This window comes from Pistacia vera, unplaced genomic scaffold (assembly GCF_008641045.1).
Source record: "Pistacia vera cultivar Batoury unplaced genomic scaffold, PisVer_v2 Contig30, whole genome shotgun sequence".
NCBI lineage: Eukaryota > Viridiplantae > Streptophyta > Magnoliopsida > Sapindales > Anacardiaceae > Pistacia > Pistacia vera.
Genome location: NW_022196113.1, coordinates 579,420 through 597,091, shown reverse-complemented (window position 1 = coordinate 597,091; position 17,672 = coordinate 579,420). Strand labels below are relative to the sequence as shown.

The following is a 17,672-nucleotide window of genomic DNA, read 5'->3' as shown; positions in this document are numbered from 1 at the left end:
TCTCCATGACTCCAGCATTTTATGATTTTATCCCCAAAATTCTTTACTATCTTAAAGCATCTCCAACAGTGTTCTTTATTTTAAATATCATATTTCATGTAAATAAAGAGTATCTTCATTGATTTTTAAATATAAAAAACAAAATTTTTATTCAAATCCAATAGACTCTTTAATTTTTAGGAGAGAGAATATGTTTTTTCAAGAAAGAAACTTAATAGGAGAGATAAATTATAAATAAAATGGATGGAAACTTGCAATTTATTATTTAAAATTATGATAGAAAGTGAAATTTGATTCTCTAAATATGGAGAGTCAAACTCACTCTTTAATTTATATTTAAAGAATAAAGAGTCTATTGGACTTTTGTTTCTATGGATAAACTCTTTTATAATAAAGAGTTTTGGTTATATAAAGAGTCCTTTGGAGATGTTTTTATTCTCTCTTTCTCTTTCTCATCATATTCGCTCTTAAAACTTTTGAAGACAGAAATTGTTGAATCTTTCACTACTCAAAGTATCACAATTAACTCTGTTTTCTGTTTTATCAGTTTTAGGTATGTGTATTACTCATTTCAATTTAGTTTATTTTAATATTGAATTATGCTTGTTTTTTTAGAGGTTTTTTATTCTAATCTGATAGAAAAATGCATGGATCTTGTAAGTTTGTTTTGTGTTTAAGAATGTTCCTGCTTTCTCAAATTAAACATTAACCATATTTTTTTGGACATTATTCTTTACCCTTCACCCACTACTTTCTTACATTTTAAATGTTATCGTTTAGCTACTCAGAATTATTAAAAAAAAAAAATTGAGTTGTTATCTATATTTATACCAAGAAAATTTTTCCTTTTTTTATTAATTCATACTAAAAGTCAACATAACGTTGACTTAATTTAAGTTTTGGTTGACTTTAACTTAAGCTAGGTCTGATCAAAGTCATAAAAATTTATATTATAACCTTTGGAAGCCAAAAAATCAATAAAGAAATAAAAAATTTGTGTGGGACATTTTTGGTGGATTATGGTTGCTGTAAATTCTTTTGATTATATTGGATTTAAGTGGATCGTTAGATTCCCGTAGTTTTTTGTTCTCTTCGTATAGAAGAGGTTTTTCCACATAAAAATTTTCTTGTGTTTCCTTGTGAACTGGATGGTATTTTCAACACATTTGCTTAAGGTTTTACTTTTTATAGATTTATTCAAGTAGAAAAGTATTGTGTTATTGTCTTCTTTCCTTTCAAGTTCTTGATATTGTATTATTTCATTTACTTAAGGTTTAGTGGATTTTTTCAAGTTTTCACTAGTTGTTTAACAAATAATGACAGAACTACGAAAGGCCCCCTGGGCAAAAATTCTGAGTTTGCAACTGGTTGAAATCCTTTGCTCTTTTACCATCAGGCGATCGAGTGGTGGTTTACACATGCAAGTTTACTATACAAAAGATCTCTTCTCTTTTATTTAAAAAAAAAAAAAAAGGACAACTCTACTATTACTATAACTATAGAGGGATTTTTATTATTTAATTATGGGTAAAGGGAATTATTGTTATTAACCATATTTTTTTATTATAATGAAAATGTTATCCACATAGGATTGTGACTTTGCTATGATCTCTATAATTTCTCTATACTATCTAAACTTGTGATAAATATTGAATACTCTCAAAATTTGTTGTTCAATCACCATCACATCATATATAAAATGATGGTTGCCTCTTAAATTCCCTGCTAGAGTGCTGGTAACACTAAATATAACATAACCATTTGAAAATCAAATATGTAATATATAATCACTTATAAATCAATTAAAATTGATATTTTGGGGACCGAGTTCATCATATTATCAAATATACACAACCATGAAGGTGAGATAGAGAATCCCATGTGAGTTGCCTTGTATGGAGAATGACATATATCTTCTTTCACCCACAATTTACAATTGAGTTGTCATAATCTATATATCTACTTTCATAAATTTCTTTCACAACACATTATCCGAAACCCACCACCAACCATTCCATTATTTTCTTTGGATTTGTATTGAAATTTTGAGAGGACCACCAACTTTCTAACTAGGTTAATGAATCAGATGATTCAAATATTACAAATTGACCCATTCCAGAAATCAAATCTTGTTTTCAAGAAATATTATAATTATTCAAAAGTCGTTGGAGTTAGGCAGCCCAAAATTTTCTTCTGAACCTTCACTTCAAAGTGTCGTGTAACCAACACTAGGGTCACTTCGTTTACCAAATATACCACAAAATCAACGCATCAAAGAAGAACGAAAAGGGAAAAGCCATTCACCAACCCACAGCAACATTAAAATCCATAAAGCATTAAAGCTAACTTGAATGATATTATAATTTGCAGTCATATGAATTCATCAAAAATTCATCAAGGATTTGTATGGTTGATCTTTATGACTGAAACTTGCCAAGCCCAAAAGTAGCTATTGGGTTTTTATTGGTCCAAACTAAACAGAAGCTTGCCAAGCCCAAATTTAGTTGTTGGGTTTTTACAGGTCCAAACTAAAGTACTTTGCCGGCACAAAAATAGGATTGCACTTGGAGCAGAATTGTCAATAAGGGAGCTGAATCAATTTTCATACACATGCAAGTTTTTTTTTTTTTTTTTTTTGGGGGGGTGACCAAGGCTGTTCGGACTTACGCACATCTTAACTAATCTTTCGGAGCCTTGAAGTAAATGATTGAGTAAATCCTCCTAATAGTCACTCTTATTAGTGTCTGGGGGTGATTCTAACTCAGGAACTCATGTTGGACCTAAGGGCGAACCCAGCCCCTTTGAGGGCAGGCCTTAGATATTTTTTTTTTGAAAAAGTTGCTAATATATAGGCTCACAAAAAATTGCTATTATCCTTAGAGTTCTAAAAAATGGGAACTATTATACATATATCCAGACCCACAAAAAACTTGCTATTAATATATATATTTCATGCCCACATCATATTAACAGTTGAAAACTCTCTCCACTCTTCTCCATGACTCCAGCATTTTATGATTTTATTCCCAAAATTTTTTACTCTCTTAGAGCATCTCTAATGGTACTCTTTATTTTTAAAGAGTATATTTCATGTAAATAAAGAGTATCTTTATTGATTTTTAAATTTAAAGAACAAATTTTTATTCAAATCTAATAGATTCTTTAATTTTTAGGAGAGATAATATATTTTTTCAATAAAGAAACTTAATAGGAAAAATAAATCATAAATAAAATACATAAAAACTTGCAAATTATTATTTAAAATTATGATATAAATTAAAATTTGACTCTCTAAAGGTAAAGAGTCAAACTCACTCTTTAATTTATATTTAAAGAATAAAGAGTATGTTGAACTCTTGTTTCTATGGATAAACTTTTTATAATAAAGAGTTTGTGTCATATAAAGAGTCTTTTGGAGATGCTCTTATTTTCTTGCTCATGTTATTCGCTCTTAAAACTTTTGAAGACAGAAATTATTGAAGCTTTCGCTACTCAAAGTATCACAATTAATTCCGTTTTTTGTTTTATCAGTTTTAGGTGCGTGTATTACTCATTTTAATTTAATTTATTTTAAGGTTGAATTATGCTTTTTGTTTAGAGGTTTTTTATTATAATTTGTGGAAAAAGGCATGGATCTTATAAGTTTATTTTGTGTTTAAGAATGTTCATGATTTCCCAAATTAAACTTTAACTATATTATTCTGGACATTATTCTTCACGCTTCACCTACCACTTTCTTACATTTTAAACGTCATCGTTTAGCTACTCAAAATTATTAAAAAAATTTGAGTTANAAGACTGAAGTGAAAGTGAGTGAGAGTGTGAGACCGTGAGCGTGAGAGACTGAGAGTGTTAGGGATATTGCAAAATGCAAATGCAAAATAAAAACGTAAAATAAATTTTTTTAAATTTCGGTTCAGAAAACCAGTTCCGGGTAATCGATTTTCTTTTTTTCAAAAACCGAACCGGATTTCCGGTTTTTTTTAATATCCGAATCGAAACTGAACCGAAACCGAAATAAAATCGAATTTTCGGTCCGGTTCAGTTTCCGGGTTTTTTTTTCCACCCCTAACGACGACATCTAGTTGTCAATGACGGCTGAAGATATGGTTGTCGTTGATGGCCATATATTAGTCGTCATTGACGGCTAGATATGGCCAAAAATATAGCCGTCAATAGCCAGATCTTCTATAGCCGTGGATCTAGCCTTTTCCGACCAGATCCATACAAATCTGGCCGAAAAAAGCCAGCTCGATGCACTACCGTCCAGATCCAACCAATAGTGTGCCATTACGCTAGATTCCAATCACTTTTCGACAGTGATTGCCAGAATCTGATAAATATGGGTGGGTAGGGGTGTTTTTGTTAATTTATAAAACTTTTTTGTTTGAAGTATTTAGTTAAATTAACAAACCTATAAGGGTTTAAAGTAGTTGAATATTATAAGATATGATTTTGAGAATAAGGAAACATATATGTTTTTTTTTTTTTCATAATAAAAATAGAGTGCTATGAAAATAGTCAAAGAAATGCAGCCGCCATTTATTTATTCATAAAAAATTCAACAAATTGAAGTGGAAACAGATGTTTTTGGTAGCCATTAGTCATTAGACGATGAAATACAAAAGTTAATTCTGTCATAAGGTCGTTTTTTATGAATTATTTAAATGACAATTTCCATGAATTTCAATTTTTCATCAACCACTTTGTATATATGCCATTGCATTTCCGTAATGTATGACTTAATTAGTTTTACCTTATAAAAATACCTTTCCACCCAATTTCAAGTTCTTTTGAAACTCTGTACAGTTCTTCTTTGACTATCAAATCTTTCGATTTTCATCAATCACTTTATATATTAATTAGGGGTGATGTTTTTTTGAGTGCCATAGTGAATTGAACAATGGAAAGATTAATCAAAAACTCAATAACAGAGAAGATATATATAATATTGTATATAAATAAAGGAGCAGTGAGGTTTAGAAAACAAAGTGGATAGAAATGGACATTTTAAATTATTATAACAAATGGACATGGTCCAATAAACAAAGATTAGGTGAGAATAACGACAACTAAAACCTCTCTTTCAACAAAATACTTTCTAATTGAGCTTTGCAGGAAGGACAAGTGTTAATCAAAATGATAAATTCAGATTTCTTTTGCTTCTGGAATCTGTTAAATGGTATCATATTATTAACAATTTCTTTAATCCTGGCTTGAAGAGTGTTGTGCACGTCATATTTGTGTCACGCGTCCCTAAGGTATATTAAAGCTTAAAGGCCAAGGTCCTCCCACGTGGTGTCCAATAGGTGCTTATCTTCTTCCACAAGGTGGTCACTGTCATAAACGTGGGTTAAGCTGCCATTAGCATGACACGGTCTATCATAAGCATAAGGATTACTGACTCAGATCCTGATTAAGGGGGATTATGCGCGTAAGCAATCCCGTAACACCTACTTTCAATTACCACTATCAAACGAACCAAGTATAAAAGGAGCCCACAACCTTCGTTTCAAGGGACGAATTCCAGTTTTAACAAAGTTCAAGAGGAAAATACACTTATACGTGTAAAAGAGCGTTAAGTGAGAGAAGGTCGCAAGAGTTAAATTTATTCCATTTAGCTCGCGCCTGGTGCCCTTGTAATCTCATTCAATTTTGTAACACCTCTAAGCAATAAAAAAAACAGTAGATGTAGGCTTGGTTTTAACACCACTGAACCACTATAAACATATCTCTTGTTCTTTACTTTTATACATTGTTTTATTAATCTCGCTACTTACTTGTAAGTTGTAACCATACGCATATCTTACCTAACCTCTTCCACTGGGTATCTCTGGTTGTTACGAATTTTCGCATCAACGAAGAGTTTGTTTTCATACAAAAAAAACTTTAATAAGTTATATTTTATATCTTTAATTAATGCATTCATGATATAGTAGAGATTTATAAATCTTCAATTATCTTCTAGTTTGGGAGAATTGCAGTTTGATTCTTCAACAGCTTCTTTTACCCTTCCCCCTTTACGACCTCAATTTTGGGCTTGCTTGAACAAAGATACCTTACCAAATACTATTAGGCCCATCAAATCCAGCTCCTATATATAATATCAAAATTATTGGTGTTACCTAAGCCCCAATAATAGTTTTTCAAAAAATTATATATATTTTTTAATTTATAATTACCGAAAGGGCATCCCAAATATTAGAAAAATCTATTTCTTAATACCCTCAATTCCTTTCATAAGTTTGTTTGGAATTATATTTTAAAATTAAAAGTATTCTGAAGTTGTAGAAGATTATTTCAATCATTAGAAGACCATGTTTTAATTTTTTTTTTGGTCTTTGTCATCTCTGTTTCTTTGGTGAAAAAAAAAAAAGCATGAAAAAACCTGATACATAAAAAGACTCTTGTTACTCCCAATAGAAACTTATCATAGCTACGAAGTAGCAAAGATTTACCGATCTTGGTAATATAGAGAACAATCCCAGGAAGAAAAACAGTAAAGTGGAAGCAAAAGGAATGATAAGTGCAAATTGGCCTGAACATTTCCGGTGATAAAAAAAATTAATTTTTCTTTAAAAGCCAAAAATAGAAAATAGATAAAAGGATGTTTTCGGAATAAATTAGTATCTATTTATTTTAATTTTAAATACAATTTATGTTAAAAAGGTTTTTAAAGTGTTTTGATGGTTGAGATAACTAAAACGGGTTTATAACAATTTTCTCCTTCAGATTTGAGGAAAGTAGGATTTTGGAAAGTAACAATTACACCGAAAAATTGATTACTTTACTATATAAGTTTCGCTTTCTTCTTTCCGGTTCGCCGTTCGTTCGCCGGAAACCGTCTGATTCTGTGGTGGACTCACCGGATTTGCGGGAATGTTCAAAGCGTGAAGGTTTGGGAAGTGAAGGGCGAGTGTTGGAGGAGTCTAAAGAGATAGGAGAGATGCCGCAACCTCTGGTTGTAAGATAAGTTCAAGGGAGCTGTTGTTTAGCGTCGATTGAGGCAACGGCGATGGAGGATGTTGTGTACATTCACAACCCTGAATCCTGAAGAATTGGTGAGGTTGGAGATGGATGAAGGAAAGTGAATGGGGAAGATATAAAAAATGTAGTGGTGAAGATGGGATCGAATAATGGATAGATTTGTTTTCTCTTGCTCGAGTGTTGGCATGGGGGATTTGTGTAGGCTTTAATGGATAAGAATCGAAGATTTTCTGTAAAAGAGATTGATCACTACTCTTCCTGGGTTCAGTTTGTCGGCAGTCAATTATTTTGTTTCATCTTGCTTGGATTCATGTAATAATTAATTGTGTCTTATTTATGAGATAACTACATTTTCAGTTCACCCATAGATTTACGAAAGTGACAATTTGATCCCATTTTTTAAGAATGATATATAATTTAGTAGATAATCATATCCTTATCAATAAAATAAAATCAAAGTTGATGACAACCATAGAATGGTAATCCATAACCCAAATATGTTGTGGTTGTTATGAAAAGATGATGGTAGTGGTGACAAAGAGGAGTGTGAAGACGCAATCAGGCACAGTAGAGAGTATTTTGTTTTCTTTTTTTAATTGTAATGAGTTAATAAAAGGATAATAAATTGTTTTATACATCATTGTCAACATGTGTTCAAAAGTTGGGTAATTGACTGTCGCGGACGTCATTTACTTGATCCATTATCCTGTATGAACGGCTCAACCGAGTATTGCATTTGTTTTTGTATTATATTTTGAATAGTATTTTGAAATATTATTGTTAAGTGAGTTAGTTATTATTAGAAGATAGAATTTAGAAATTAACAAAAAAAAATCTTTAGATTTATTAATTTAGTTAAACACCTCTAATAATAAAAAGTTTATAAATTGATAAAAACACTCTTAAAAGTGGAAAAGTAACCCGCCCGGCCGACCCACGGCAGGTTACGAAGGTGACGGGCCGGGCCTAACCCGCCTCAACAAGACGGGCCGGTTAGGCCCGCCATTTTGGAGAAAATGGCTGGCCTAGCCCGGTCCGCCAACCCTAACCCGCCGGGTTAGGCGCGGTCCGGGCCGGTTAGCCCGATTTTCTTATTTTTTTTATTTTTTTTTGTTTTTTAATTTAACTTTTCAAATAATAATTATAAATATAATTGTTTTTAGTTAACTTTTCAAATATCAATAATTCAATTCAATTCAATTTTTTTTTTTTTGTTAACATTTCAAATATTAATTCAATTTTAATACAATAAAATTGTAATATGAAAAATTAGACTTATCATTTATCAAAAATAAAATAAGAAATTACAACAATTTTGCCTCATTAAAAACCTCACCAAGAAAACCCAATAGGAGAAAAACTTGGTAAAGAAAAAGAGTGCAATGATTGACAATTAATTTATAATCACATTTTACAAAACAACTAATTTGGGGGTGGTTCACTAGGACCTCCCTCATTTGTATCATCTATCTTACAAATTTGAAATGATTCTACCAAAGTATTGTCGATAACCTCGTATTGATCTTGATGGCGCGATCGTTCCCAATCTCGAAGACATGTGAGGACTTCAATCATTTTTGGAGCAAGTTTAGTCCCCTCTTCATTTAAAATCCTTCCACTTGCACTAAATGTTGTTCGGATGAGACGGTTGAGACAGGAACAGTGAAAACATCCAAGGCAAGTCTTGATAATACCGGAAAAATACATTTTCTGGCTCTCCAATACTCTAAGATATCAAAGTGACTGTTGAAAACATTTCGGGGTGTTGCCAAATATTGTTGAAGTTTATACTCTACGACTCCATGGAGGACAGTATATTAGTTGTTGTTGTGTTATTGGTGGTGCTTCTGAAGAGGGAGGCTGTGCTTCGGATTCAGGTCCTCTTCGGCCAATTCAGTGCATTCCAGGATATAAGTCTCATTGTGTTTTCTTCTGCTACAGCTTCTCTGGATATTCGCCTCTTTACGACTGCGGGTTCCCATACCTGTTTTCATATTGGAAATATACTTCGAAAAGACTATTTTTTACCTCTCTATTTGATTGACTATGATTCGGTTTATAAATTTTCACTTAAATTGTCAAAACCATTTTCTAAACATGCTAATTTAATTCTAGAATCAAATATAGCACCTAAACAATAAAGAAAATGAATGGGTTCCCAATATTTCAAAAAAAAAAAAATTTCTATTGCCTTATTGGTGCATGTAAAATTTCATTGTCTCTGTTTTTGTAAATAACCCGAAATTTTTAATTGATGTATACCAAGGACTAGTAGGATAATACACACCAGAAAGTTGTAAAGTGAATTGGTAAAAAACATTTGAGAAAAGAATGAAATACTTTAGCAATTTCCTATCATTTTCTATCAAATAATGAGGACCTCTATTATTTGCTATAAAATAACTAATTATATAACATAAGGTAAACATGAATCAAGCATTAAATAAGTACATTTCATCTAACAGGCATCTCTATGCAAAAGTTTTGGAGACATATTTGATTTTATACAAGCTTCTTGAAATTCAGCATTTCTTTTATTGCTACCAGTAATCCAAGCTAAAGATTCCCTATCTAATCAATATTTTGTTTAATTGTTTTCATACCATTTTCACAATTAAATTAATAACATGACATGCACAACGTGTGGTGAAAAACTTCAAATTGTTACATAAAGGATAATTATTTTGAAAAAAAATTTATAACTTTACTATTAGAACTTGCATTATCTAAAGTTAAACTTATCACTTTATCAATAATATCATAATCTACTAAAACTTCAACAATTTATTATATAGTTTTCTAAACCACTATGATCCACATCCATTAATCTAAATCATAATAAAGATTTATTAATTTAAATTCATTATCAAAATAATGATAGTCACATAATATAATCTTGTTTAGCTCTACCACTCCAAATATCGGCAGTTAGAGCCACACTAATATGACAAGTATGAAATTTATTTTTTAATTCTAATTTCATTTTTTTAAACAATTTTATTAATCATTTCTAGTTGCAGTTTTAGAATAACTTTTAAATCCTGGAAAAAATGAATTTTGAACAAATCTTTCAAAATATTTATCTTCTGCCATATTAATAGGTTGATCAGATGCAGCAATATAGAAAGCTATGTTCCCTATATACATCAGAATTATAACGCCAAGTAGTACCCATATTAGTTATTTGAGTTTGATTGCTTTCTCTATTTCCATGTTGATTAATATGTTTATTAGCATGCCTTTCTAAAGTACTAGTATCATTACCTGAATCAGCTTTATAACATTTGCACAATATTTGCATCTTGCTTTCTTGAATTGAACGCCATTTTCTGTCTCGTAAACTTGTCGAAATGCGCCAAACGTCTGATGTGTGTCTGTCTTCTCGCTTTCGACGGCAGTTGATGATCCCCCTCAGCTTGAGATGAGTTGGATGAGGACGACGATTACGAGGAAGACTTCTGAACCACCAGGAGCTGTGGAATCGACGACATATTTTGAGGTGTATCGGATTCTGAGACTGGGATTGGGACACCGGACTATTTGAATCTCCTGCATTCATAGTAATTAGCGGGACTAGAACTAGAATAATAGTTTTCTTCATCATTGAAATTGATGGGAGAGAAATATCTATCCATTGTAGACTTGTAGTTGAAAAAAAAATATATGTAGAAGAAATAAAATAAAAAAAAGAGAATTGGAAATTGGAAATTTGGAATTTGGAAAATTGGAAATTTGGAATTTGGAAAATTGGAATATGAATTGAAAATTGCAAAACTAATAAAAATTAAAATAAGAGCAAATTGATAACAAAAAGATTAAGAGAATAAATGAAATGAGAGAATAGAGATTAGAGATAATGATAGAATGAGAGAATTTGAGTTGTGAGAAAAATATGAGAGTTTAGGCCAATTTATAGAAAAATGGGGAAAGAAAATGACGAAAAAACCCCTCCAACGACTATAAAACGGCTATATTTCAAGGGTAAAAGGGTAATTTAAAAAATAAATTAATTTTATATATTTTTTTAATTTTTTTTGGCCAACCCGCGGGTTGGCCGTTGGCAACAGACCAACCCCATGCAACTCGTCGGGTTGGCGGTCCTCCTATAAAGAGGACAAAATAGCAACCCGCGGGCCGCTGGGTTGCCATTTTACAACCCGGCCCGCCCGGGGGTTGCTGGCGAGTTGAACCCTCTTCATTACGGGCCGAGTTAAGGTTGACCCGTCTAACCCCCCATTTTTTCCACCTCTAAAACTCTCATTCTCCTACAGTTGCTAGATTCGACCATCACCGTCGAAATCTTGTTTCATTGCGCATGACTGGCCAAATCTAGCTGGTCGTGTGTCGCTATGGCCTTTTTCCGGCTAAATTCACCACTGATCTAGCCGTTGACGACCACTAGGGGTGGAAAAATTCGGTTAACCGGATTCTTAAACCGAACCAGTTTTCGGTTTCAAAAATAAACTAAACCGAAACCGGTCCGGTTTCGGTTATTAACCAGTTATAACCGAACCGAAATTCGGTTCGGTTAACCGGTTAATAAAATTAATGATGGGCTACCTTTTCGGCCCAATTCACACACTCCACTTATGGCCCATAAGTTATGGGCTGCCTTTTGGCCCAATTCGCCCACTCCACTTTGCCTTCTTTTTTTTTCTAGGTTTTTTTTTTTTAACATACTTAAAGTTATAAACTTATATTACTGTAAATTCAATTACGTTAATAAACTTATATCTATTGTAATTGAATTTGAATTCATATAATTTGAATGTACATCAAAATCAAATATTAATAATTTAAAATTACAAATCAAGATTGTAAAAACAAAGATAGATACAAACTCAATTACAGACTAAAAATATACAAACTATACAAACAAAAAAATAGTCCCCTGTTGCCAACTTAGTTTCCACAAATCCACAAAATCAAACATAATAAACACATTTCCACATCCTAAAATTACAAATCAAACCATGAAATGAATAAAATAACTAAGAAGTGAGAAGTGAAATGAACATAATCTTTATAACGTATAAGTTTCAAGACTCTCCTCCATTTTATGTTTTTTTATGGCATGACCCTCTAGTTTTGTTTTCCTGTTTAGAGAAACCAAGTTTAAACCTCAAACCTTGTGGAGCAAACCAAGGCATAACCGCTTGGTTAACCACTGATGAGTAGGCATAACCCTTAAAACTTTGATTTATATACTTTCATAGCAGAAGCAATAGAAAAAGGAAGAATGGTTACGCGACTGGTGACTGCCGACCGTTAAGCAACAGATCGATGAGTAAAGATCGGTGGCTTGAGTAACGTGAGAAATTTGTGTGGCTACTGGCTGAGGCTGACCGCGTGACTCCGGCGTGAGAACTGAGAAGTGAGAACGAGATCTGAGAGTGAGACTGAGAGTGAGAGACAGTGAGGGTCCGAGAGAGAGTGAGTCAGTGAGAGACAGAGACTAAGTCACTAAGACTCTGAGAGTGTGGGAGACTGACAGTTACTGAGGTGAGTGTCTGAGTATCGGCGCCGGCGAGTGAGTTTGAGATCTGAGTAGTGAGTATTGTCGTACTGGAGCAGTGGAGCTGTCGAGCTGGAGACTGGAGTAGTGAAGACTTAGACTGAAGACTGAAGTGAAAGTGAGTGAGAGTGTGACCGTGAGCGTGAGAGACTGAGAGTGTTAGGGATATTGCAAAATGCAAATGCAAAATAAAACGTTAAATAAATTTTTTTAAATTTCGGTTCAGAAAACCAGTTCCGGGTAATCGATTTTCTTTTTTTCAAAAACCGAACCGGATTTCCGGTTTTTTTTAATATCCGAATCGAAACTGAACCGAAACCGAAATAAAATCGAATTTTCGTCCGGTTCAGTTTCCGGGTTTTTTTTTCCACCCCTAACGACGACATCTAGTTGTCAATGACGGCTGAAGTATGGTTGTCGTTGATGGCCATATATTAGTCGTCATTGACGGCTAGATATGGCCAAAAATATAGCCGTCAATAGCCAGATCTTCTATAGCCGTGGATCTAGCCTTTTCCGACCAGATCCATACAAATCTGGCCGAAAAAAGCCAGCTCGATGCACTACCGTCCAGATCCACCAATAGTGTGCCATTACGCTAGATTCCAATCACTTTTCGCCGTGCTTGCCCAGACTCTGTTATTACTATAACTATAGAGGGATTTTTATTATTTAATTATGGGTAAAGGGAATTATTGTTATTAACCATATTTTTTTATTATAATGAAAATGTTATCCACATAGGATAGTGACTTCGCTATGATCTCTATAATTTCTCTATACTATCTAAACTTGTGATAAATATTGAATACTCTCAAAATTTGTTGTTGTTCAATCACCATCACATCATATATAAAATGATGGTTGCCTCTTAAATTCCCTGCTAGAGTGCTGGTAACACTAAATATAACATAACCATTTGAAAATCAAATATGTAATATATAATCACTTATAAATCAATTAAAATTGATATTTTGGGGACCGAGTTCATCATATTATCAAATATACACAACCATGAAGGTGAGATAGAGAATCCCATGTGAGTTGCCTTGTATGGAGAATGACATATATCTTCTTTCACCCACAATTTACAATTGAGTTGTCATAATCTATATATCTACTTTCATAAATTTCTTTCACAACACATTATCCGAAACCCACCACCAACCATTCCATTATTTTCTTTTGATTTGTATTGAAATTTTGAGAGGACCACCAACTTTCTAACTAGGTTAATGAATCAGATGATTCAAATATTACAAATTGACCCATTCCAGAAATCAAATCTTGTTTTCAAGAAATATTATAATTATTCAAAAGTCGTTGGAGTTAGGCAGCCCAAAATTTTCTTCTGAACCTTCACTTCAAAGTGTCGTGTAACTAACACTAGGGTCACTTCGTTTACCAAATATACCACAAAATCAACGCATCAAAGAAGAACGAAAAGGGAAAAGCCATTCACCAACCCACAGCACTATCTTTAAAATAATGTAATCCCATATTCCCAATTTCTAATTTCATATGTTTAGCCATTCATTGAGCCTTTTTTATATTCATTCTTGCGAAATGTAAATGTACACATAACATTAATTACTTAAAGGACTTGAAACGACACCATGCCATGACTACAGTCGCTCACGCTCACCCCCGCTGACTCCACTCCAAAGTCCAAATCTATACAACCTGAACCTACATCATCAAGTCAGTACAACTGCCTCTCCCTCTCCGCCTACAATTTTGAAACGTTTATTTATAAATCTTAATTAATTTGATAGTGGTCAAATATATTTGAAATTTTAAACATATTTCATTGATTAAATTGTTCTATATTCAAGTGTTAATATGATAATACACTGTTTTCTTTTTTTCTTTTTGATGATAGAGTATATTCGAACCAGTTTACGTGTATCTTAACTAATCTTTCGAGACCTTAAAATGAACGATCAAATAAATCTTTTCAATAATCATCCTTATTAGTGTCTGTAAATATCCAAACTTATAGACTGATATTAAACCTCTTTATTCTTTTACCATCGAAACAATAATACACTGCTTTCCCTACAATGTATAACAACTTATGATTAAGTAAACCAATGCATTGAACATTTCCTTGCTAGTTATCTAGAACTCCATGTTTCTTTTTTTCTTTTTTTTCTGGTGACTAACCCGATTCATTGCGTGTTTGTTCAACGTTCTTAGTCTTTTCATCATAATTACGACATTGTAACCATGCCTAACACCAGTAATTTAATTTTGGTAAGTTTTTTAAATATTTTATGTAAATATATAAACTACTGACAGCTCCATATATATCTACCCACTATCAAATATTTAATTAACTTTATTCCTCTATATAAACCCTCCAAAAACTGCTCTTTCTCTTCAACCACATTGCCAATATGAAGACACAAAAACAAAATCACTTTGCTACTGAAGCTGAAGCTGAACTTGCAGAAGCTCCCATCCATGGAGACATCTTGCAGGCCATATTCTCTCACGTGCCTCTCATCGACCTTGTTCCTGCTTCTCACGTGTCCACAGCTTGGAACCGTGCTGTTTTCTCTTCGCTTCGTCACTTCAACAAGATCAAGCCATGGCTAATCGTTCATACTCAGAGAGCGAGGTCCCCTCACGTGACAACCACGCACGCTTATGATCCACGCTCGAACCTTTGGATTAAAATCAACCAGCCTTCAATCGACTACGTCGCAGCTCTCCGATCCTCCCACTCCACGCTCCTCTACATGTTGGCACCGTCCAAGCTGTTGTTTTCTTTGGACCCGCTCAATCTGACGTGGCACCACGTGGATGCCCCACCCGTCTGGAGGAAGGACCCCATTGTTGCCATGGTGGGCCATTACGTCATTATAGCCGGCGGCGCGTGTAATTTTGAAGATAGCCCACTTGCCGTCGATATGTACAACGTTGAGACTCGCGCTTGGGAATCCTGCGAGAACATGCCAGCGATTCTCAAAGACTCCGCAGCCTCCACCTGGTTGTCTGTCGCGGTGAATTCCGATAAATTTTTCGTCGCTGAGAAATTCTCAGGCTTGACTTACTCATTCAATCCACAGACCAAGTCGTGGTACGGACCGTACGATTTACGTCCAGCTGGTCAGAACATACTCTTCTCAGTCATCGCTTTCGCCGGAAACCGTCTGATTCTGGTGGGACTCACCGGATTTGCGGGGAATGTTCAAAGCGTGAAGGTTTGGGAAGTGAAGGGCGAGTGGTTGGAGGAGTGTAAAGAGATAGGAGAGATGCCGCAACCTCTGGTTGGTAAGCTTAAAGGGAGCTGTTGTTTAGCGTCGATTGAGGCAACGGCGATGGAGGATGTTGTGTACATTCACAACCCGTCGAATCCTGAAGAATTGGTGAGGTTGGAGATGGATGAAGGAAATTGTGAATGGGGAAGTATAAAAAATGTAGTGGTGAATGATGGGAGTCGAATAATGGATAGATTTGTTTTCTCTTGCTCGAGTGTTGGCATGGGGGATTTGTGTAGGGCTTTAATGCATAAGAATCGAAGATTTTCTGTAAAAGAGATTGATCACTGACTCTTCCTGGGTTCAGTTTGTCGGCAGTCAATTATTTTGTTTCATCTTGCTTGGATTGATGTAATAATTACTTGTGTCTTATTTATGAGATAACTACTTTTTAAGTTGCACCCATAGATTTACGAAAGTGACAATTTGATCCCATTTTTTAAGAGATGATATATAATTTAGTAGAATAATCATATCCTTATCAATAAAATAAAATCAAAGTTGATGACAACCATAGAATGGTAATCCATAACCCAAATATTTTGTGGTTGTTATGAAAAAGATGGATGGTGAGTGGTGACAAAGAGGAGTGTGAAGACGCAATCAGGCACAGTAGAGAGTATTTTGTTTTCTTTTTTTAATTGTAATGAGTTAATAAAAGGATAATAAATTGTTTTTATACATGCATTGTCAACATGTGTTCAAAAGTTGGTAGTAATTGAACTGTCGCGGACGTCATTTTACTTGATCCATTATCCTTGTATGAACGGCTCAAACCGAGTATTGTACGTGTGTTTGTTTTATTATTTTGAATAATATTTTTGAAATATTATTGTTAAGTTGAGTTGGTTTATTATTAGAATGTAGAATTTAAAAATTAACAAAAAAAAAATCCTTAGATTTATTAATTTAGCTAAACACCCCTAATAACAAAAAGTTTATAAATTGACAAAAACACTCTCATTCTCTTACAGTTGCTAGATTCTGACCACCACCGTTGAAATCTTGTTTCATTGTGCATGATCGGCCAAATCTAACTGGTCGTGTATCACTATGACCTTTTCTGGCCAGATCCATCACAGATCTGCCATTGACGGCACATCTAGCTGTCAATGACGGCCAAAGATATGATTGTCGTTGATGGTCATATATTAACCATCATTGACGGCTAGATATGGCCAAAGATATAGTCGTCAATAGCCAGATCTTTAGCCGTGGATCTGGCCTTTTTCGGCCAGATCCACACAAATCTGATCGAAAAAGGCTGGCTCGACGCACTACCAGCTAGATCCAGCCAATAGTGTGTCATTACGCTAGATTTCAATCACTTTTCGACGGTGGTTGCCAAAATCTGATAAATGTGGATGGGTGGAGGTGCTTTTGTCAATTTATAAAACTTTTTTGTTTGAGATATTTAGTTAAATTAATAAACTTATGGGGGTTTAAAATAGTTGAATATTATAGGATATGATTTTGAGAATAAGGAAACAAAATTTTTTTTTTTTTTTTTTCGGAATAAAAATAGATTACTTTAAAAATAGTCAAAGAAATGCAGCCGCCATTTATTTATTCATAAAAAATTCAACATATTGGAGTGGAAACAGATGTTTTTGGTAGCCATTAGTCATTAGACGATGAAATACAAAAGTTAATTCTGTCATAAGGTCGTTTTTTATGAATTATTTAAATGATAATTTCATTTTTCATCAACCACTTTGTATATATGCCATTGCATTTCCGTAATGTATGACTTAATTAGTTTTACCTTATAAAATGCCTTTCCACCCAATTTCAAGTTCTTTTGAAACTCTATACAGTTCTTCTTTGACTATCAAATCTTTCGATTTTCATCAATCACTTTATATATTAATTAGGGGTGATGTTTTTTTGAGTGCCGTAGTGAA

General features: G+C 33.6%; 1 protein-coding gene across 1 annotated transcript; it reads left to right on the top strand.

Moving 5' to 3' along the window:
- The first annotated feature begins 14,820 nt into the window (after window positions 1-14,820).
- LOC116135477 (F-box/kelch-repeat protein At1g23390) lies at window positions 14,821-16,396 on the top strand. The gene has a single exon (XM_031421195.1). It carries the CDS (start codon window positions 14,902-14,904, stop codon window positions 16,057-16,059), a length of 1,158 nt encoding a protein of 385 aa, XP_031277055.1. The 5' UTR covers window positions 14,821-14,901; the 3' UTR covers window positions 16,060-16,396.
- Window positions 16,397-17,672: the final 1,276 nt, after the last annotated feature.

Excerpts from the sequence above, each read along its gene's own strand:
- LOC116135477 (XM_031421195.1), top strand. The coding sequence starts at position 14,902 with ATGAAGACACAAAAACAAAATCACTTTGCTACTGAAGCTGAAGCTGAA.